The 23,477-nt window shown below is 38.4% G+C and overlaps 1 protein-coding gene across 2 annotated transcripts in view; it reads left to right on the top strand.

The window, feature by feature from the left end:
• The window catches only part of ak8 (adenylate kinase 8), a 44,448-nt gene that overhangs the window by 5,063 nt on the left and 15,908 nt on the right, over window positions 1-23,477 (top strand). For both annotated transcript variants that reach the window (XM_007902746.2, XM_007902747.2), the window contains 6 exons: window positions 309-422; window positions 3,927-3,995; window positions 15,483-15,564; window positions 20,995-21,066; window positions 21,581-21,781; window positions 23,183-23,314. In XM_007902746.2, coding sequence (XP_007900937.1) covers window positions 309-422; window positions 3,927-3,995; window positions 15,483-15,564; window positions 20,995-21,066; window positions 21,581-21,781; window positions 23,183-23,314 — 670 coding nt within the window. The remainder of the gene's footprint in view (window positions 1-308; window positions 423-3,926; window positions 3,996-15,482; window positions 15,565-20,994; window positions 21,067-21,580; window positions 21,782-23,182; window positions 23,315-23,477) is intronic.

The following is a 23,477-nucleotide window of genomic DNA, read 5'->3' as shown; positions in this document are numbered from 1 at the left end:
TTCGGTAGTATGCACCAATCATTAACTCAGTCCTATCTCATCTTGTCCAGTGTATAACATGAAACAAGTAAAACTTGATACTGCACTGCCAATACCAACTCAATAAAAACAGCTGTAATGGTTGTAAAAATCGGCAGAATCTCATGAAGCTCATTTTTTCTCTCTCTGCTGTGTGTTACTTCATAGACACCCAATAAATGACCCTAAGGTACCAGATTAATTACCTAGCTTTATTTCTAGATTTGCTCTGGGGATATGCTTGTTCTTTTGAAGGTGGTCATGAGGTTTTTGCCTTGTCTTTGCACTAGGCCAAGCTGCTATGTGACAACACTAATGCCTGCCTCATCAATCGAAAGAGTATGCTAGAAGATCAGGCATCGGCCCTCGCCACTGAAGCTCGCAACTACCAAGCATCTTCTCAGGTACATTGTGGATTTCTTTATAAAGAAGGTTACACAGCTTTTACAGCTTGTGATGTGCAACCATTTTGGATGTACAAGTCGTCTGTTCCATGTTGTTGCTATGGCAGAAGATGATATTGTTGATGAAACTACCAACAACACACATAATCTGATTTGCTAAAATGGGTGGCTGGAAATTTATCCTCACTCTCATGTGATGAGCTGGTTAGATTTGATTTCTTCTCCTTATTCCTTCTGTCCTGCAGCTGGTAACTCATACAAGCAAGTACTCTGATATTTTGCTGAAGTGACTTCTTTGCCACCAAGCTAAGTATATAGTGCAGGGTACTCTCGCGACCTCACTCAATGGTCTGACATCCATTAGTCACACATGTCACAAGTATGATGGTTTTCATTGTCGACGGAATTTGTGTCAACGGCAATAATGCATTGTCTGCTTCTAAAATGATTCTCTTATCTCAGAGAAAACACAGAATATTACTACAGTTGAGTGTGAAGCAGGATTGTGGTGAAATCCCCTGAACGATCAACCTCCTGAGGGAGATGAGCGATGCATTGTGAAAACAAGTCTTAGCTAAACAAAACAAATCATTAAGAAGCCTCTTCAAAAGACATGTAAAAGAGAATGTATTTTAACTGGAATATTTACCATACCCATGCATAGGATCAATATTTCTGCATTGCACCATAATATTACGAGTTACATTGAGTTACCTCTTGCTCTTGAGTTAAATAGCAACAACTTGCACTGCCTGCACATTCCATGTATGTTCTCAGTAGTGAAATCATGTCTAAGAATACTCTTATATAACAAGCTCGAGTTCAGAAGAAGCAAAGTGAAGAGATATTTTATACGTAATTATTTTACGCAGTAAATGGTGAATATGTGAAATAGATACTCAGGGAAGTGAACGCAGATTTGTTCAAAAATTCAAGTGAAGATGAAATAGCAATTTAAGAGATGAGATTAGCTTATGATGTTTTTCATTTGGGACCGGCTAGATGGATTGCAATTGATGATTTGTTCCGTTATAAGGTGAAAACTTCAGCTTTGTCAGTTGAAGATAACTTTCAGGAATCAATTTGTTACTGGTTTGCATTTGCAGTTTCATCTTTGCTACCAGTGACTTGGAACGTCCTCGCAATGTGAAAGGTGCTATATAAATGCAATTTGTTGATTTGAAAGAAATACAGTATGCCATGGGATATGAGATTGTCACAAGATAAAGATATTTATAATCTACCAGGTTTTAGTTATCTGCACTCATGGGATAAAACTGCAGATCCATTGCTCCTGAATAGGTGTTTATGGCTAGTTTTCAACGTTGAGCCATCCCTGTTGAGAACAAGTTATTCCCATGCTTAAAGCTGCTTCCAATGTAACACGTTTGTGTTGAGCAGTTGAATGATTTTGCTTTGTATTTTATTTCTACTGCCTATCTAAATTAATTTGAGCAAAGCTGTCGGATAGAAATGGATGAAACTAAAGTGGAGTTACTCAGTGCTAATTAGAGAATAAAACTCCGCTCGAGGGAGATAACGGCACTGGAAAGTGATTGTGGTGCAGCTCCTTAAAGAGCGGCGGGGGCATTAATTATCTTCTCAGCGTAGCAGCTTTTGACTTGAAGCCGACTCACAAATACATTTTTTTTGTGTGGTTTTGGTTGGTCTATAGACCAAAGCTTTTCAGATACTTATTCTGACTGTGAGGAAGCTATGATGGAGCCGGAATTGATGTGAGATCCCATGTTCACATAGGACATTCTCTCTGCTTTGAAAGTGGAAAAGAAATACCTACATTTTGCAAATTTACCCCAGGTTAAAAGATTGTTTAACGATAAATTTGAAGTAGGTCGACTTATTATAATAATAGTAATAATAATAGTCATTACATTTGATATAGCGCCTTATCACGTCGTTCAGATATCTTAAAGCGCTTCTCAGACTATATTGTAAAATGGATTGACTATTTTGTGGGCAAAAAGAAGCAACAACTTAATAATAATAATAATCCTTGCATTTGATATAGCACTTTTCACGTCTTCTCGACGTCCCAAAGAGCTTCACAGAATATACTGTAAAGTGAATTGATTGTATATTTGTGGGCGAACGCGGCAGCCAATTGCGCACAGCAGAGTCCCACAAATAGTCGTAGATTGAAAATGACCAATTTATTATTGTTTTTGTTTTTGGAGGGATTATTATTAGGCTCTGTGTGGAGTAAGGAAACTTGCCCAAGGTTTCGCCCTCTGCCTGGAATTGAACTCAGGTCTCTCGCTTGCAAAGCGAATGCTCTAACCACTGAGCTACAGGACTCCACGCACGTTCCATATATTTATATTCCATATTCCTTGCACTACCTGCACATTCCATATATTTTCTCAGAAACTGCTCTGAGTTCCGATCCTGCTCATAATGAGCGGTTATCCTTGTGTTTCTGGGCCTAGCATTTGAGAGTATGAAGGCACAGTGTTAGGATTCTTGTCTCTCAATAGTTTGTGGTTTTCCACCTTTCTAAATAAAGTTGCTGTTTACCAAAGGAATCTTAAAACTTTTAAAATGCACAAACCGTTAACGATCTTCCCTTGTTAGTGTTGTATACGAACATATTTCAAGGCTATAAACTTGAAATGCACGTTTTTCTGCCCAAACGTAGAGACTTTTTTTAAAAAAACGTTTAAGTTATAAAGAACTGTATAATTACACAGGGCCAATAACAGTCAACCTTGGCCATTGGCAGTATGGGGAGACGGGGGTAAACGAAAAATAAATCTAGTAAATGACAACAAAGATTCTAATCTCGCTTTCATTAACAATTTGACAACATCATTGAGAACAAATGGTACTCTCGAAAAGGCCACAATCTGCATTATTTGTCATTAAAATGGCTGTATTGCCCTTTTTATTGTAGTACAACTATGGAGCAATATGTACCACCAATGGAATGTTATTAGAACAGTGGGACACTGATGGACGACCCATAATCCCGATCAGTGCATTTTGTGTAAAATACATTGGATGCATGCAGTTGAGTGAAATACAATCTGTCCTGGGAGCATATCCAGATCTTAGGCATGAACAGTAATCAATTTGGACATTCTTACTAATATTCTTTCCCGAGATTTTCTTTCCCCAAACCCTAAAGCAAGTTAGGAGATTGCTTGGTGTAGGAGGACCGGACGAGGTGAGTCCAACATCCATCACTCCTGTCAATCTGACACTTCAAAGGGTTGGAGCAGACACCGGCTGCTGCTGTAGCAAACAGCATGATCTACCACAAACAGACACAGAGACAAAAAACAGCAAGTCCAAGCTCCCACTGCACCGGGGCACAGGTCTCGAGCCGAACTACCCGGGAGACCTAGTAACTCAAAAAAAAAGTGCCTGCCGATTCCTTTCACTTTTCTCCTTCAGCCTAATCATGTAGGGGCTTTGGAATTCCTTTTGAACTTTCCTCTGAATATTCACCCTCTCATCTCTTTGCAATTCTCTTTTGCTTTGCAGGAAATTCCCCACACACTCTGGGCAAAGCTGATCCTAGAATGGCTGTCAAAAATGGACTGCATCAAACGGGTAGGAATCGCTCCTGTAGGAATAGTCAAAGAGCAATTACACAGCATGCACTCGTACTTGGTATTCAGCGGCTGAATGAGCGGGGGATTGATTTAGGGACTGATTGCTCTGTTGAACAGCAGTCAGGGAGTTTGAAAGTTTATTAAGAGGATAAAGTGCGGGATGAGTGTGTGTGCATATGCTAATCTGATAGTTGAGTGTTGATCAAAGACTAAACACAGAATCCAACTGATTGCCTGGAGCAGTGTTCAGGGCTGGGATGGGCTATGTCGCCCAGAAACTAGACAAAATAGTCAAACAGAAACCATATAGTCAGTTTGTGTTAAATGAATAACACATCTGCCATCCAATTTAGCACGAGTATAAGCGTGCCAAAATATGCACTAAATGTTAGAATGTGCATTTATTAACAATGCAGATGCCTTCACAAATTGTTCTGCACAGTTATTTTAATGTTTTAATTATTTTACTCTGCTTTCTTTGCTTTAACTTGGAAGTCCAATGTTTTTTTTACTGGCAGTAGAGTGATGTGGCATGGAACGCGTGATTTATACTTTCCTTGCTGTTTTGCATTGGAAAAAAAAGATTTGGGATTTCAGATATTGAATTGTGGTTTCTTTATTATTAATAATAATTAGGAGGTAGTTATGTGATGATCCACTATTTAATAATATTAACGAACAGGGTTTTTTTTAAGAAGCTCATGGCTATTCAGTGGCCCTCTTAAGAGCTTTTATCGAACCCTGGGAAGTGAGCCCAGTGCGAAAACATTGCATTTATACTTCATTTGGTGAGACTAACACTGAAACCCCCTCCGCCAGGTGGTGTCCATAGTACAACTGAAGTGCAATTTGTGTTGGTTCGAAAACCATTTATCTGCTTCTCCAACATGACTTGAAAATGCTGCACTAATTACTTACAGCCTATAGGTAGCTAGGCATGTTAAGTTACTAGTTCCAAATGTTAAAAGTGTTGCATTTTATAATGTTAAACATTGGTAAATGTATGAACTGTATAACTTAGTCTAACCTAAGCAGAAAGTGTTAACAGAACAGAGTAACACAATTTGTGCAAAGTCTTTAGAATTTCAGGTCAGATGTTTATTGTGTTCAGCTAAATACTGTACTGATTATCCAACAGAATACCTCTAATGGTTAGTTGGATAGGTTTGTAGCCTTGTAACACACTGCTGACTGCGAGATATAGCATTCAGTTTTTGAGCACATTGCCCTTGGAAAATATGTTCAATCTTTAACTGTCAAATCCAATGGTTGACAGAGAATATGATGAGTAAGTACATTCCTGCAGCCTCTTCTGCAAAATCTCATGGATCCACGTCACAGCCATTATGTGTATGATACCAGAGTTCTCTCAGGTGTGGATTTATACAGCAGTCATAGCACACAGAGTAAAGACATCTATTTTAGGTTGTTTTGGTAAAAGCACGGTTTGTGAGAATGAGAGGGAGGACTGTTTGTGGGACATTGCTGTGCGCAATTGGCTACCACATTCCACCCACAAAATATACAGTCAATTCACTTTGCAGTATATCATGTGATGCTCTTTGCGACATCTCAACGACATGGTGAGGCGCTATATCAAATGCAAGTATTATTATCATTATAAGGGGGTGGTGTGTGCCGTATAAGAGAGAATAAAACCAATGGCAGGCTTGCAGTACAGCAATGGCGTTATAACTAGGGTGCCTTCTTACTGTGAAGAGAGGGACAAATTCCTGTTTCAAATTTATTTCCACAAACAAGTGTCCCATACTAATATTTTTAAACTTTCTTGTATGAAGTTAAGAAATGAATGAAACAATCCCTATAAGAGCTGTCAAGACAATAGCTGCTTACAACAGAAACTTTCTGTTCTGCTTGATGGTGTTTCTTCCCTTTCTCAACAAAGCCCAGTCCTGACAGACCAGTTTCACTTGATGCTTCCTACCATGACCGTGGTAACGAGTATTTCTATCTGCATGGCTGCAATAATGCTGGCGTCTGCCATCTTCCTGTGATCAAGGACTTTGCAGTAATTACTTCAGCTGTCCTTAGTAGTTAAAAAATATATTTGAATTAAAAAGTGGTGCAACATCATATAGAATCTTCCAGCAGTAATGCAGTTAAGTAACTTAAACATTTAGGCTTGCAGGTAACCTTGGCAGGTTTTTCTACCCATGTTCTTCATGTTTGTTTTGTCTGTTGGTGGACGAGAATTGTTTGGGTCACTGACTCTAGGAACGGGAGGGAGTTAAATGTTAGTGCAGAGAATAGAAATAAAACCATGCACAGAGCGTGCTCGGATTGCCAGATATTTGAAACTAAAGAAAGAAAGGTATTTGGGCAAATAAAAAAGAAAATCACAAAGATTTTATTAAAAAAAGTGTGAAGAATTTAAATGTGGGTCTATTACAAATAGGTAAGGAACCATTTTTCGATCTATGTATGTGGTATAGTGTCACCTTTTGAAAGTGCATGTTGAATCTTTCTGATTATCATATCCCTGATTTGAATTTTCAAATTATTTGTCTTTGAGGTTAGCTGCTTGCTATCAGAGCTACTCTGTTCGAATTTGGTTTTAATTGCCCTTTAACAGGAATTTACATATAAAAGTATTCAGTTAACATAAATGAATCTAATGAATGCGGACAGGATATTTTTTGTTAGGTTCTACTGGTATTAACGTAATACTTTGGGGGATTAGAGTAACGTTTTTGCATTAACAAATCTAATGAGGCTTTTGTTTTTCTTTAACTCCACGACTTTTGTGACTTTAGAAACTGTTGCTGTTCCTCTCGGAGCATCCGTCTCTCATTTTCAATATTCAGCTTTTTTGTAGTTTATGCATGATGGCAATCTTTGCATTTTGGAGACTGCAGTGAACAGTTTTCTACTAATCCCTAACGAGTGTGTAAATCTCTAAATGTGGCAAGCAGTTGTAACGATCCTGGCATCCCATGATTCAAATATTGTTGAACCTGGGAATTCTAGCCACTTATTGTGTATAAATCTATTTCCCTGGTTCCGTGTCCCTGTGGGCTAAAGCAATATGCCTACAGGACAGTGTTAACCCCTATTGTGTAGTAAATCTCCATTTGAGCTTTCTGTATATCCATTCCATCAATGGAAATATGATTTTCGCTGCGCAGGGGGAAATTGATAGATTCTTGTCTTGGGCAGCTTTTGTGATTATTTTCGCTAGTGTGAGAGAGATCCATAATTTAGGTTTACAAATGAAAATTGCAGGCTGAGTAAAACCTAGGCAATGGAGTTGAAGTGCTTATTGGTGGTACAATCTTAAAGGGGGTGCAGAAGCAGAGAAACCTGGGGGTTCTCGCAACCTTCAAGACCCACCTCAAGACCCTCCTCTTCGACCGTGCTTTCGATCTCCCTGCTTGTCCCCCTGCCCTCCACCCTCCCCCACCCCGACCCTCAGCTTGGGTCTGTAACTCTGTCTGTCCAGTGCCTTGGGACGTCCTCCTGACGTGAAAGGCACTATACAAATGTCATTTTGTTGTTGTTGTTGTTCACATAAGCACCCCCTTTAAGATTGTACCATCAATAAGCACTTGAAGGTGGCAGGACAGGTAGATAAAGCTGTTAAAAAAGCATATGGGATTGTTGGCTTTATAAATAGGGGCATAGAACACAAAAGTAAGGCGGTTATAATGATCATTTATAAAACACTGGTTAGGCCTCAGTTAGAGTACCGTGTTCAATCCTGGGCTCCACAATTTAAGAAGGATGTCAAGGCCTTGGAGAGGATGCAAAGGAGATTTACCAAGATGGTACCAGGAATGAGGGACTTGAATTATCACAATTGAAGATTGTACAAATCCTAAGATAAATGACTTACAGCCTCAGTTGCTTAACAAATGTATTAAATTAGTATTATCATTGGGCAAAATCCCTGCCTCATTATCTCTTGCACTGCTTTCAAAAATCTACTGAAAGCCTATCCTTTAATCATGATGTTAGTCACCTCGAAATTCTTCCAACTTCTTGTTCAGTGTCGACTGCTCATGTTAATCACTTTGAGACATTATTTTATGGGAAAAGGTCAATACGAATACAAGCTATTGGCAGGGTCCACACTTTACAGTTTAAGAACTACCGAGCCAGGCTAACGTTTCATATTTCATTACTGATGGCACAGAAACAACCGAAAGTCAAATAAATTATCTTGACGTCTAGCACCCTGTGTAGTAGACTTCATTAGCATAATGCATTAAAAAATTCAAATCGTATAAACAAAATATCCTGTAAATAATGCACGCAAATAAATAAGTATTTCATAGCCTTGTAATGTTTGAACAATTAAGCGTGTTTAATGATGTTGCAATGTGCTTCATACTGATTGTAGAGCTTCGTAATAAATAATATCCAGAATGGATAAAAATTATTAATAAAGAATAGTCCTCTTGCTCGTTCGTGCCTACTTCAGCTTACAACACTGCCACTGGAAACTAAACTCAAGCAGCAACAACAACAATAAATTACACTTGTATGGCATCCTTCACATCGGAAAGACGTCCCAAAAGGTGAAAACCCTACGACCACATTCTGCGATGGGTTTGATTTCAGCTGCTAATAGGCAGATAGATGTAAGCCAGTGGAATTGCATGATCATGCAGCCCGAGCTTTGACATCAGCACATTTACTAAGTGGCAACGATATCTCTTGCAGCAAACTGGACCAACAGCAACACCATCAACTTGCATTTAAAAAGCGCCCTTCACACAGGATATGCTTGCAATAACCAATGTTGAAATAAAGATGGAAAGGGCCTCAAGAGTAGCGCTAAAGGGAAATCTATGGAACTTTGGTGCTGCCTTTAATCCCTAGTGTTTATGGTGTTGGCCCAGGTTTGGGGTGATGGATGTTGCCTTCATGTAGAATTACACTATGCAATAGGTCATTATTTATACATTGCATGATGACATGGACTCCCAGGCAATGCTTTCACATGCTCACTCCCTCGACTGGTCAGGAAAAGATTGGCCCGGTTACAAGATAAAGACAAAGAAGCAGAAACCTTGGTGACTGAATATCCACTTTTGTGCAGCACTTCTTACCCCTGGAGAGCTGAGCTTAGTGCACCAGGAACGTATTGCTATGGAGTGAGTGTGAGTTGAATTGAGGTGCAAGTGTGATACTGATTGTTATGTGAAGTCTGAGAAGTTGATTCCTCGTTTACATTAAGCAATAAAAGCTCATGAATACCATGCAAGATGATCAAAGTAACATCTGGTAACAATTGTGCTTGAAAATGGCAACATCTGGTGGATAGACTAACAATTTTGCTCACAGGGCTTCAAACATTTTACTGTAAATTGGGTTCCTATAAAATGACTAATTAGAAAGTTGCGGAGGGGGACAAAATCTGAAAGATTCACATAACAGATGCTCTTTTAAGTGGGATTTATTGTGTTACATCAAATACAGGTAGATTTACAAATTGTGGAGTTATGCAGTTGTGAAATCAAGTACTTTGGATTTGTGCCTGCAATACTTTTGATATCGAGACACAGTGTCTGTATTCAAAATAGTAAAAACTGCTGTGATGCGTTACTGTGAACCAGGATTACAGGATTACATCCCATAGTGCAGTGGTTAGAGCACTCACCTCTCAAGCGAGAGGACTCGGGTTCAATTCCCGGATGAGGCAAAACCTTAGGCAAGTTTCCTTACTCAAGCAGCCTCTGTTTACCTAGCAGTAAGAAGAAACCCGGTTGTTAGTCGATTGGTGGATCGCTTTTCCATGGGCAATAATCCCTTAAAAAAAACAATTTGGTCACTCAATCTACGACTGTTTGCGGGACACTGCTGTGCACAATTGGCTGCTGCATTTCTTCCATAAAATATACAGTCAATTCACTTTACAATATATTCTATGAAGCGCTTTGAGATTTCTCGAAGATGTGATAAGGCGCTATATCAAATTAAGGATTATCATTACTGGAGCACATGTAGCTAGCATCTGATGTTATTTTGTAATTCAAAACTCTTAATGAAGCAGTTTGCTAATAATGTCTGAAGTGAAGTTAGACTGGAATGTTTGCTACCAACGTATTAAAAATTAAACATAGTTTCACTGCTAGATTCTTTCAACTTTTAATTGCACGATAACTTCCCTCATTTTATGTGGTTCTAAATTCCCCAGCTACCATACTTGACATTTAAATACTCACATTTTGGAGCACTAACCAAAATAATCTATGTACAAAGTACTCTGAGACACTTTACATTTTAAAACATCTCAGCTATTTGCTTCAATTTCACTCTAAAATAATGCAGAGTCTTGAAACATATCACTGAACTTTTGATTACATTGTTCTTAGCTGAAACAACATCCCTATTTTTTATGGCTTCTGATTTCTCCTTTGAAGATGATGAGCTCCTGAAATGTTTATTTTCTTCCCTAGAGCAAAACTGAACATTAGCTGTTTTTAATGTAATTTCCAAACTAAGCGGGAGAAATTGCTCACTTTTAGAGTTGTGTTTCTTTGTTGTTCAGAATAGTTTTAGACTGGAAAAATACTGTGGCATTTTATCATGTTTTCCCACTTGCAGTCTGACTGTATTTTACTTGCACTGCCCGCAAAACCATCATGGTTCTTTGCTGAAGTCCCAATGCACATGAGAACAGTCCATCCTTGGTAGTTCAGAGCAGCCTGCAATCCGCATCTATAATTGTAACTGAGTAACCTCAAGTACCACCTTTGACTAGTCTTGTCGACTTTAGAAGAGACTTTGATTGAAGTTCACATCATTATTGTCAAAATTCTTTGAAACATTTATTTTTATGCTTGAGAAATAAAGTTTGAGACTACAGCAAGCTATTAAAGCTTGGGAGACTATTGTTTTTGCATTAGGATGTCAGTAATTGTGATGGATATTTGTCACAGGTTCTCTAAAGTCAAAGGTCTTAGTTGTGACATGTAATAATAAATAATTATGGCTTCAAATACTGTATCACTTGTGTCCCATTGACATTTTCTGTCTTGTTGCTAACGATTTTCTCTCTGATATTTTTGAATCTGTCTGCTGTAGTTACATGAATACTTTGAAAATATGAAGATATTTTGCAAGTTTAATTGCACATAATCTCACCTTTCAAAACCTTTGTACGCATACCTCACTCTGGGTGTTGCACAGGTACAGGAATGAGAAGAGGAAGTATTTAGTGAGAAATTAACGTGTGACAAAACAATATTTGTACACCTTTTATATGATTTTTAAAAAAAAATTCAAATAATATTGAGATTTCAGAGCGAGTAAAGAGAGAGCAGTCAACTCCAAGAATCCTTTTATGTTCAACAAATCTTGCTCTGACATATTGTCTGTCTGGCTCCTAATCGGATTTTGATTCAAAGCACAAATAAAAGCAAATATTTTACATGTCCAAATTGTGTCGTTGGTTCTCACTTACCAGTTTGCGTGTTGCAAATTTGTAGTTAACTGTCTTGCTGGAAAAAATGCCTTTTTTCTTCCATCAAATTGTTAAATCAGTGTATCCAGTTACCTGTGCTGAATGGACTCATTTTTTAAAGGTATATTTTCTCCCAGTTTGAATTTCATCACTTTTGACTCGGGTCTCCTGGTTTACATATGGTTTACGTGTGGTATACTCACTTTGCTTTTGCAGACCCCCTTAGATTCTGGGAACTGTTCCTGAACCAAGCTAGTGCAATTGGCAACTATATTACGCAGTTGACCACAACACTACCCATAAATGTAAGAGGCATTTAACTTTAATTCCAGTTAGAATTCCGGTTTGACTTCCTCCGTAATTCACTGTGTCTAGTTTGCCTTTTTTTGTTTATTGATAATGCGTAATTAACCCCTGATAACTTAAATCTGTGTATGTGCATCGAGGTGCGAAATTTAACAAGGATAGATTTTAGTACATTGTGTCAGTGTGGAGTTAGGTCACAGTCTCTGTGTTGTACGATCGTCCGTTTGACTCCCAAGGTAGCTCTTTTCCCTGTGACATCTGCTCAGTTGCCTGTCCCTCCTCAGTTCCTTTACTCATGCAGATGTTCTGTCCATAGATCAGTGCCGTGCCTAAGTAGCTCAGAGCATACAGGCTTTTGATGTCTGATAAAAAGAACCAACTCACTGGAGGTAAGGAGAGGATGATCAGAATGTCAATTAACCTTGGCCAAACAAGCTGGAGAGCCTCTGCGATGAATCAGTCAGTTTGTGATCAAGTGAAGTTGGCAACTATTAACTCTTGCACAGTCTGCCTCTGTCTGTTTAATCATTTTACATTTAGCTCGTCCTATTAGAGTGAAATTGTGATATTCATATTGGAAGATAGTGATTGCTGCTGGTGCTTGTCTAACGCCAGCTCACAGTAAATTGAGGTAGATGGTATTGTAGCGGGTTCCCCTGGGCCAATGTGATGGCACATACAGTCACAGGCACTAGCTCTTATTTAGGATTTGCAGTTATAAATTATCCTGTTTTAGATTCCATTGTTTTGTTTGTAATCCTATCAGAGCGGCAAACCAAACGTTAGCTACAAACCAGAACGTATATCTTGATGAATATAACTGCATCTAACTGCAAAGTGGAGTTAAAAATAACATCCAGGAAAGATTTAAAAAACACATACAATGGGGACAGACCATGGAAATATAACACTGCAGTTTTTTTTTTGCCCTTGCATTTGATACGGTGTCTTATCATGTGTTTAATACGTCTCAAAGCACTTCAAAGAATATAGTGTAAAGTGAATTGACTGTATATTTTGTGGACGAAACGCGGAAGCCAATTGCGCACAGTGGATTGAGTGACCAACTTATTATTTTTTAAGGGATTTTTACCCCCAGAAAAAAAATCCGCCAATCGATTAACAACTGGGTTCCTACTTACTGCTAGATAAATTGAAGCGTGTGGAATAAGGAAACTTGCCCAACATTTCGCCCTGCCTGGGAATCAAACCCAGGTCATCTCGCTTGTGAGGCAAGTGTTTTAACCACTAAGCTACAGGAGTCCACAGTTCCTGGAATAACTAAATTAAAATGGGATCCATTTTCTACTTTGGAATCGATAAGCAATTATATGGATTTGTATGTCATAATAAATCACAAATGTAGCTGGAGAGGTATAAATGTAAACCGTAACATCTTAGTTGTGATGATTGTAGTTTATGAAAGTGCAGGGGAATTAAATGTGTATTTAAATATGAAATACAATTATAATACCAAACTAACTATACTAATCAGCACTTAAAATGCCAGAGGGGCTTGGGGAAAGCACAAAGGTACAGAAGGAAAGTGTTATGAAAGAGTGAGTGAATGTATACAGAAAGAATAATTGGGCAGGGTGCTAATCTTTACAGCATAACGTTTCATGTCACTCATAAACGTGTACAATTCTGTCAGCTGAGCAACTACATACGTGAGGTTTGATTCTGTCATTCTCTCTATTCCCTTCACTTTACAAGTGCTTGTTAAACACTGTCTTCCAGTGTAATAAAGCAGGAACGGTTTCCAAAACGATTGTGCTTTAAACACCGCTCCTGGAATAATGCCAAAGTTTTTTAATAGTTAGTATCTGAAACATGACTTTAAAAGCTACACGTATAAAAACAAGCAACATTTCCAAAACAACATGGCCAGAAAAGACTGTCAGAATCTTTCCTAATTGTGTCTCAGCCATTGATTTATCAGTTTCCCTGCAACTGGGAACCTTTTGCAGAGGTGCTTATTTTTCATTATATAAGGAGAAGTGTCTTGAGCCCGACATGGCAGCAAACACAGAGATCTGTGCAAGTGTTCATAAATAATCTGTTTCTACCTATCTGCTGGTCTTTGGCAGTCAATTTATTCTAAAGGAAGAGTCTCAAGAAGTACCTTGTAGAAGTAAATAATTTTACAATGTTTGAGAAGTATAATTCCATAGATTGCTTTTGGAGTGAATGGAAACTGAGGTATTAGATGAGTGTACATATCCGTATTTTACTGGCATTTGTTTGTCAGTCGTTCCTACACTGTCGTGAAAAACCTAAAGAGATGGTGCTTTTAGTGTGACAATCTAGCCCTGTTTCAGTATTTGAGAAAATCATTTAAACTTTTATCAAAGAGCACTTGAGACAGACACCACAATAATAATAATCCTTGCATTTGATATAACGCCATATCACGTTTTCGAGACGTCTCAAACCACTTCACAGAATATACTGGAAAGTGAATTGACTGTTTATTTTGTAGACGAAATGCGGTAGTCAATTGTGCACACATTATTCAGGTCTATAAATGTTAACTTTCAAAGAGTGCTGGTAATACATTTACATTTTCTGTTAAGAAGGGCAAGTGGGAACTGATTTGTTTTCAGCACAGTTCCTGTTTATTAGTCCTAGGAGTGGATGTTCCATTAGCAAGATCCTCTCATTTGTAACTAACGAATGTGCAGTTTATGTTGATTGTGTTACCGCAGTCTTGCCTCTTGTTGCCTTTGCTTTTATATTCATGACATTTTTGGGAAGTTTTTATTGTTGCTTTTATAAATCAAGTATACATTTGACTGATTCCGTTTTAGTGGATTTCCTTTTAATTCCCCAGTCTAGATTTTTATCGGTTAAATCTGGAACCAAAGAATCAATGTAAAGCAGTTTGAGAACTCAAATGTTGGCTTTTAGGTCCAACATTGCAGAACAATGTGTCTAATCCTATTAAGGAATTCAAATAAATTCAGGTAAACAGTAGTATGCAGGAATATTTTCAGGCAAACTGAAAAGTTAAGGTTTTTTTGTTATGAAAGATTGCAACATTTTATAAAACAGGACAATACAGTAATGAGTTATTTGAAGTTTAAAATATTTTATATTTCCAGGGAAATGCAATATAATAATAATAATAATCCTTGCATTTAATATAGCGCTTTTCACGTCGGGAGGACGTCCCAAACGCTTCACAGAACACACTGTAAAGTGAATTAACTGTATATTTGTGGGCGAACGCGGCAGCCAATTGCACACAGCAATGTCCCACAAACAGTCGTAGATTGAAAATGACCAATTTATTATTGTTTTTGGTTTTTTGGAGGGATTATTATTAGGCTCTGTGTGGAGTAAGGAAACTTGCCCAAGGTTTCGCCCTCTGCCTGGAATTGAACTCAGGTCTCTCACTTGCAAAGCGAGTGCTCTAACCATTGAGCTACAGGACTCCACCAATATAGTTTCGATCAATGAAAAAAATGTATCCTTTCTTTTATTTCTCTAAAGGTGCTTAACACCAATGTAGCTAAACTATCATCCAGCTTTTTAACATTATGTAAGTTGTCAAAGAAACATGAAAAATTAAATGGGCTTCTTAAAATGGTCTTGATGTTGCTATTGAAATATTACGTTGAGGTGTTTAAGAGTAGAAATATTAGATGAGTTGCTCTGAAACAAACTCAGTTTTATTTTGTTGGGATACGTCATTCAAGTAACCAGTTCTGGCACTTTACAATTCTTCTCATCATTTGTTTCCTTCAGGGTTGGGTCCTGGTGGGTTTTCCTGTCTCTCGGGAGCAGGCGATTGTCCTGCAGGAAATGGGAGTGGCACCGGATCATGTTGGTAAGTTAACATAGATACCGTTACCTTGGGTGAGCACCTTTGGGTCAGGAGGACATTTCAAAGTGCTTCATAGGATTTACCGTAAAGTGGAGTGACTGTGTAGTTTGTAGACAAAGATATGAAAGCTTGCAACTTTTGTATCTTTATCAAATAGTGGATTGAGAACTGATTGTGGGGTAGAGACAAACCACTGAGAACAAGCCTTTCTTTCATTCAGTATCCCAACAAAAGGTCTCCAATTTATGGTACTGTTTGATTAGGAACAATCCATTATTGTAAAATGGCATTATTTCCGTTCCCCTATTTCTCTCAGTAACAAGATTTTGGATTTCAGCTTAAAACAAGATTATTATTGTGCTGATTCTCAAGTTGTCCTTTAATAATAATGATTTAATAATAAAGACTACAAACCTTATTTAGTTGGGTATCTACATCAAATAAATAATAATAATAATCCTTGCATTTGACATTGTACCTTATCATGTCTTTGAGACATCTCAAAGTGCTTCACAGAATATACTGTAAAGTGAATTGACTGTATATTTTGTGTAAATCAATTATAAATCTTCTAAAACATTGAATGATTGACAAGGGGCCTGGTCTCTTGCACTTCATAGGGGTAATTCCCCCACACCCTCCACAATTTTAAGACCAAAGAAAGTTTATATTTCATCAAAGGTGGCAGACTTTCAATACCCAAAGAATAATGTATTGATTTGCGCACATTAACTCATATAAAAGTGGACGACATCAAGATGAGAGAATATCTTTGAAAAGTACCGAAATTCGACCAGCGGGAAATTAAAAATTAGTGCATGAGTGCACTGCGCCACAAGCTTGCTCCTTCAATCTGCATGAAATCTATATCCAGTGTCTCCTGGTGCATCATGTTTGGTCTTGCTGTAGGTGATGAGTGCAGTAAAAATATAGACCTTATCCTACCTGATCACGAGGATAGTCTGAGCCTGAAATTCCCTTACGTTTTCTCTTAAAATGTAAAATCTTGCCAAATTGTGGAATATTCTTAAATTCAGTCAAAATTTAGAAGCTGATTTTTTTTAAGAACTATAGAAAATATACAAAAATACAGTCAATCCACTTCATGATATATTCTGTGAAATGCTATGAGACGTCTCACTGATGTGATAAGACGCTATATCAAATGCAAGGATTATATTATATGATGTTGTACTGTGTTATGTTATTGTGTTATTATAAAACTGGCATCTATATTATGACCGAGTTTAAGAATATTCCATAATTTTGCACAGTTGTAGATTTTAAGACAAATTGGAATTTCAGGTGTCGGATATGTAAACTGAGAATGAACAAGTTAAATCTGACCCATCGTTTTCTCAAAGCCAAATTGCCTCTGAAAGACATAGAAAGACAATAGGTATTTTTCCCATGACTTCTGTGACCATTAGAGTTCAGTACAAATTCTGCTGCTGAGTTGCAAGTCTATTTTCTTTGTAACCAGAGAGACTGTCAAACTTGGGTATACTGTAAGTTAGAGCTCCGTGTACACAGAGGACTCTGTACACTCCACTGAATCTGAACACTAAAGAATCCCCATTTGCATCAATGCAACATTTCCATTTCCCACACTGATCCAACTTGTAGCCCGTCTCTGAGTGTGATTGACAATTTAATGTCAGTCTTTACTGAATTGGAAGACAGTCTTATGGAACTTATGTCTGTTGGGAACCAGTTTGAGATTGACCAAACTAATGTCACTTAGGAGTCCTAACAGCTGTCAGAGAGTTTCATTCCATCTGCCTTAGCTAGTTTTAAACCAGGCCAGTATTGTGTGTGAGCTAGTTTCAAATCAGGGCCAGTGGTATAATGTGTTACTGCACAGTCCCCTGGATTAAGGCTGTGCTTCAAACCTTGAGTTTATTTTAGGTCAGTGGCACAGACACAATAAATTGTTACCATACCTGAACATGTCTGCAAAGAATCCTGAACACAGAGGGAAAGAAAAGAGGAATGCTGATACTCTCTTGGGAGCTAGAAGTTAACACAGGAAAACTCGTGAAATACAACAACAAATGCAAGGAAAGAGCTGACCATGATCAGGGAATACTGGGGTTATAAATATTAGATTATAATCTTGGATCAAATCTTTGGCTGTACACACACCAATAAAAGCAAACAAGAATAATTCTGGAATCATATCATTACTGTTCTTCTTCGTATGTTTGCAATTGTGTTCGGGTAAATACAGCAGAATATCTACATGTAAGAAGAGTGGGAATTCAGGGCCATGTACTGAATGCCTTGATCAGTTTATAGTTCAAAATCCAGAGTGAACAGATGTTTGCGTGAAGTAGCTGGCACCTTGGGGAAGTTCTTGCTATATTTCCAGTTGTCCTCTAGGAAGCCTTTTAACTTTCCTCTGGATATTTTTACCATATGATGGGTATAAAAGTATTGCATTTCAATTAAAGAACAAATAATGACATGTAAAACTACCACAGGAAGCGGTTTACCTCAAACAAAATTATTTGATTCCATATTTTCTAAAGTTCATCCTTATTTTTAAGTCTTGTGTTCTGCTATACCCTTGTTTGCCAAACTTTATACGTGTACATGTCCCAGTTTTAATAGCCCCTGTGAAATTTCAGAGTTACCACCAAGCCAAGCCTTCTCTCAACACCTGTATTTGTCAGAGGAATGAATGCATCATGAAAGTGACTCAAAATACCCCAAAAGAAGATTTGTTTCCTGCTCTGTCTGATGCTCTTGAAATGTTAAACCGAGCAAATCCCTAACTAGTTGAATCTGCTGAATGTTTCATTTCAGGTAACGCATGCCATCATCAGAATTGAAAAATTCAGAAGGTTTAATGAACACACCTTAGAAGCCACAGTTACTGAATATAGTTTCAAAGGAGCCCAAAGCTTTGTCCCAGAGACTCAATAAACAGAATAATAGATGCCAGCAAGTGAGATATTGATTTATCTCTTTACTTCATGAGTGGAAAAGACAGCAGATTTTTTGAGAGTGGATCTTTCTCAGATTTAAGACAGACTCAGTTTTGCTCTTGGCCTTCTTTTCATGATATCGGAGTATAGATTATTTGCTGATTATCTTCCATGCAGTCTCAACATGGGCAGCAATTATCTGAGAAACTGAATTTTCTTTTTGGTCAGCCAGTGTCTGACCCATGCTTAACATTATCCAAACCAGACTGAAAGTTCCACATATTTATGCCAACTCCGCATTGAGAATTTCCCTGTTTGAAATGGAATGGGCGTACTCTCTCCCTATAGGGACGGTGCACCCTGCTTACCTCATTAGGAGAGTATTAGGCGCAGGTGGGTAATAACTGGAAAGTTTTCTCCTACATCGAATAATCTTCCATCAAAACATTTATTTGTCAAGAAAAATATCTCCTCTCACTTTGCAGTGGCAGTGCTCCACAAACAACCATGACACATTAATTTTCTTTCACTCCAAGGGATCAGCCACATCATTTACTCAAATGATTATTCATGTGTTGTTGAGGCTTTAATACTTGTGGCAGAAACTGAGTGATTCGTATCATACAATAGGTCTGTTTGCAAGCCGCCAGCTGGATCGCACTCTGCGCACACTCCATTCATTACAGGATTTGATCCCACACAAATTGATCAATTCACAGAAGATTTGACAAGCTCGCTCCTACATTATTACCCTCTCCCATCTTTATCCTCTGTTCACCTGTTACTTTGCTTCACCACGATGCCATCTCAGGGACGTCTGTCACGATGGTGCGATGTGGGAGCCCCTGCGCTGGCGTACAGCCCATGTGTTGGTACCTTCAGATGCAATTGGCAGCATTGCAGTTACTGACAGTTGGTTGACAGCAGTGCAGGTGGTAGAACTATTCAATGGTCCTCTTGCCCACAAGAATATAAATTGTAAATAATTGAATAGTTTGGTTTTCGTATAAAAAAAATCATGGAAATGTGGTTCTCGTGTAATTTCATTTCCCCTTTCTTGTGAACATTTTTAATATGTTTATATGACTAGTAATAGCATCTCTTGAGAAAACGCCAGGCCTGCATGAAAAGCAATCTCTGCTGTCGCCTCGATGTCCTTGAGATGACATTCCGTAGCTCATTAATACTGCAGCATTTGCATTTATTGTGAATGTTCAGCGGATTGACAGGCCATATGTAACTATAAATAGTACAGCGGTTCACTGCAGTCAAATTCCGACTTTAAAAAAACTCCATGCCTTAATAACCAGATTAACCCGAGCTACAAAGGAGACGATTCACATTAGTCATGACGTGAACGACTGATGCAGATCGCTTATCGGTGCAGAAGAACTCTGCATATGTCCGGTTGATACCTTCAATGTATGACATGAACCGAGGAGGCCAAGAGTGGAGCCTCCTTGAAGATCAGATTGGGTTTGAAACTCTGGTACAAACTGAATGCAGTCTCTGCAGTATGACTCCCATGATGTGTGGCAACAGGTCTGCCAAGCCATTTTAGTGTTTTAACAAACAACTCATCAGATCAGTCATTGAGATAATTTTGGTTTAGTCATTATTTTGGAACCCTGTAGCATATTGGTTAGAGCACTCGCCTAGCAAGGAAGAGGACCTGGGTTCGATTCACGGGCAGGGCAAAACCTTAGACAAGGTTCCTTACTCCACACACCTAGCCGCAAGTAGGCTGTTAGTCGATTGGCGTATTGCTATCCGGGGGTAATAATCCCTCAAAAATAAATTGGTTAGTCAATCCATGACTGTTTGTGGGACACTGGCTGACCCATTTTGCCCACAAAATATACAGTCAATTCACTTTACAATATATCCTGTGAAGTGTTTTGAGACGTCTCAACGATGTGATAAGGCACTATATCAAATGCAAGGATTATTATTATTTAATCTTGGACATTTAATGTCAATTTCGTAGAATGAATGCGTCCATTATAAGTGCCCGTATACGTTCAACCAATGTCAGTCGATCTGGAAACTGCTGGTTAACCCATTTTGTCTCTGGCAGGTGGTTATCAATGTGTTCACTGCCTTCATTGTATGTACCAGTTGTTGGGAAATTACAAAATGAGTATCTATTGAGAGTGTCACTTGTAAATGGCCCGGAATATTGGCTTTGTAACTTTATGGACTCATGGTATTGATTTCATGTAAATAAGGTTCAGGGGGAACTACAGTGTAAATAAATGTTAGTTTGTATTCTCAGATGGTATTTAACTTGGTCAATATTAAAGAGGTCGATTGGCATCTTCTCTAGCACAGTCCCTGTCCTAGAACAATACCAGATGGCGCATTACTGCAGCTGCTAGAGAAATACTGTTCAGTGAATTAGATCATTTTACAGCTCAGTTTAAATTGGCGTAAAGTCTGCTGTCAACTTGCTTCATAATGCCTTTGTAGAATTACACATTAACTGCATTCTCTCCACCCCCAGTCATACTCGATGCTCCTGATACCGTGCTAATTGAAAGAAATCTCGGGAAAAGAATTGACCCCTTCACCGAAGGTATGAATTATTATTTATTTATTAACTCTTTATCAAAGGAATTCCGCATATTAGTCTTCAACCATTACTGTCACAATTCCTGTATATATGTAGATATATATCTGTATGTGGAGAGAGAGAGAGAGATTTGCTGGGTGTTATTTCAATCTTACATGCAGTGCCAAATGGGCATTGTTTTTTGCATTTTGTTTTGCTCTGCCTCATAGACTACAGAGGCTGTAATTTTTCATCAGAGAAAAATAATTGGTTTAATATGTGCCTGTCGTAGTTTATCTAATTGAGGATACTTTTAGGCAATGTTGGGAAACAAATGTAGATTTGTTTGGTGACCACAGTTAAAATGGGCTCATCATATCAAGAAACAGGGGGGAAAAAGGGATTGAAGAACGTTAAACTGCTCAGTTTTTCTGATTTGAACAAAGATAAAGTTACATTTGACTCAAAAGTGTAGCTGATGTTTGGCCTCGAGCTTTACCAGCAGATTTGTCTAACCTTGCCTTTTGTCTTGTTTTAGAAGTCTATCACATAACCTTTAACTGGCCAGAAGACCCTGACAAGCAAGGCATTCTCAGGGAACCAGAGGGATTAACTGAGAAAGCCACTGTAACAAGACTATTGGAATATCGCAGGGAGAGCCATGGGGTACAGAGCAGCTACAAGAAAATCTGCAAAGTCATTAATGCTGATCAGCCCACTGTTGATGTCCTTTCACAGGGTAGGTAATATTACATCAGTCTATAATGTTGAACACTTTATGCAATTTTTTAGTATAAGTTATACTACAATGAAACAGGATATTCCTTCCACCAGGCAGCAACAACAGCAACTTTCATTTATATAGTGCCTTTCACACAGGGTAGCGCCATTCAAAACACAGTCAACATACCAATCACTGTGATTGGTTTAAAAACCTACCTTCTTAAACTTAACTTAAAAACTGTTTTCTGAACCCCACTTACACGGAGAAGATCTTAAAATATGGAGTAACACACTTTAGTTACTTTTAGCTAACTATGAAATTGACACCAAATTCTCGTGTGTGCAGGCATTTCCCCAGCCTGCTTGAAATGATTGCTTTATAATAATAAATGATAATAATCCTTGCATTTGATATAGCGTCTTTGAGACGTCTCAAAGCGCTTCACAGAATAAACTGTAAAGTGAATTGACTGTACATTTTGTGGGCGAAATGCAGCAGCCAATTGCACACAGCAATGTCCCACAAACAGTCGTGAACTGAGTGACCAAAGTATTATTTATTTATTTGAAGGGATTATTACCCCCGGGAAAATGATCTGCCAATCGACTAATAACCGAGTTCTGATTTACTGCTACGTAAACAGAAGCGTGTGGAGTAAGGAAACTTGCCCAAAGTTTTGCCCTGCCTGGGAATCGAACCCAGGTCCTCTCGCTTGCGAGGCGAGTGCTCTAACCACTGAGCTACAGGATTGTTTTTAAAAAGAAAGTGCCCGTGTTGTGCTTAAGATGTCCCATTGTTTTCACTCTTAGAGATTACCAGAATTATTTTCTCCCATGTGTTAAGGTTCCCCCAGAACACTACCCCACGTGAAGGACGCAATACAAATGCAAAAAACAATGCAAGTTGTTGTTATATAATTAGTGCTTGTGTTTTGTAAGAAGAATTAGCTTTTTTTAAAAGAAATTGTAAATGTCCGAAGACAGCCTTGATCAAAGTTACATATAATATTCTGTCCAGCTGTGACCAGGACTCTCTCTGTCTCCTAGTCCTCTCTCTCTCTGCCGGTTTCGATACATTTGACCACTCTATTCTTTTCCACTGCCTCTCCTCTCAGCCCTACTTTCATGTTTCTGTCCCTGCCTGATTTTAATTCTACCTTTCCTATTAACTTGACTTTGTATCCACTATCGTCCCAACTCCCCTACCCTTTACCTCTCTTGATTCCAACTCCCAGCTCAGATACAAACCCTTGACTGTCCAGCGCCTTGAGACATCCTTCCAAAGTGAAAGGCACTGTATAAATGTAATTGTTGTTATTCATACTGCATGAGCATCTTTTGCTTTGTCACATTGTCAGTCTTTAGCAAACAGTTCAGGATGCTAATTGAATACTTTTCTCATTTTGGTTCTACACAGTCATGACCTTTGTCCATAGCCGTCATCGTTCTGTGGCTCCCTACGCACCGCATATTCTCCTCTATGGTCCGCCCGGCTGTGGGAAAAACCTGCAGGCAGCCATGATTGCTGAAAAATACAAAATAGTGGATGGTGAGTGCTCATTCAGTCAGACTTTTGACTTTATAGGACCATTGTCAGTCTCCGTTTCAGGCTTGTGTTTCCTTAGAGGTACATTTGGAAACTGGAATTTATGAATAAATATAGATAGACAGCATCAATAACAACAACTTGCATTTATATAGCGCCCTTCACG

Source organism: Callorhinchus milii, unplaced genomic scaffold, assembly GCF_018977255.1.
Source record: "Callorhinchus milii isolate IMCB2004 unplaced genomic scaffold, IMCB_Cmil_1.0 Scaffold8, whole genome shotgun sequence".
Lineage (NCBI taxonomy): Eukaryota > Metazoa > Chordata > Chondrichthyes > Chimaeriformes > Callorhinchidae > Callorhinchus > Callorhinchus milii.
The sequence above is the reverse complement of the archived record's forward strand: the minus strand, read 5'-3'. Positions and strand labels throughout refer to the sequence as shown.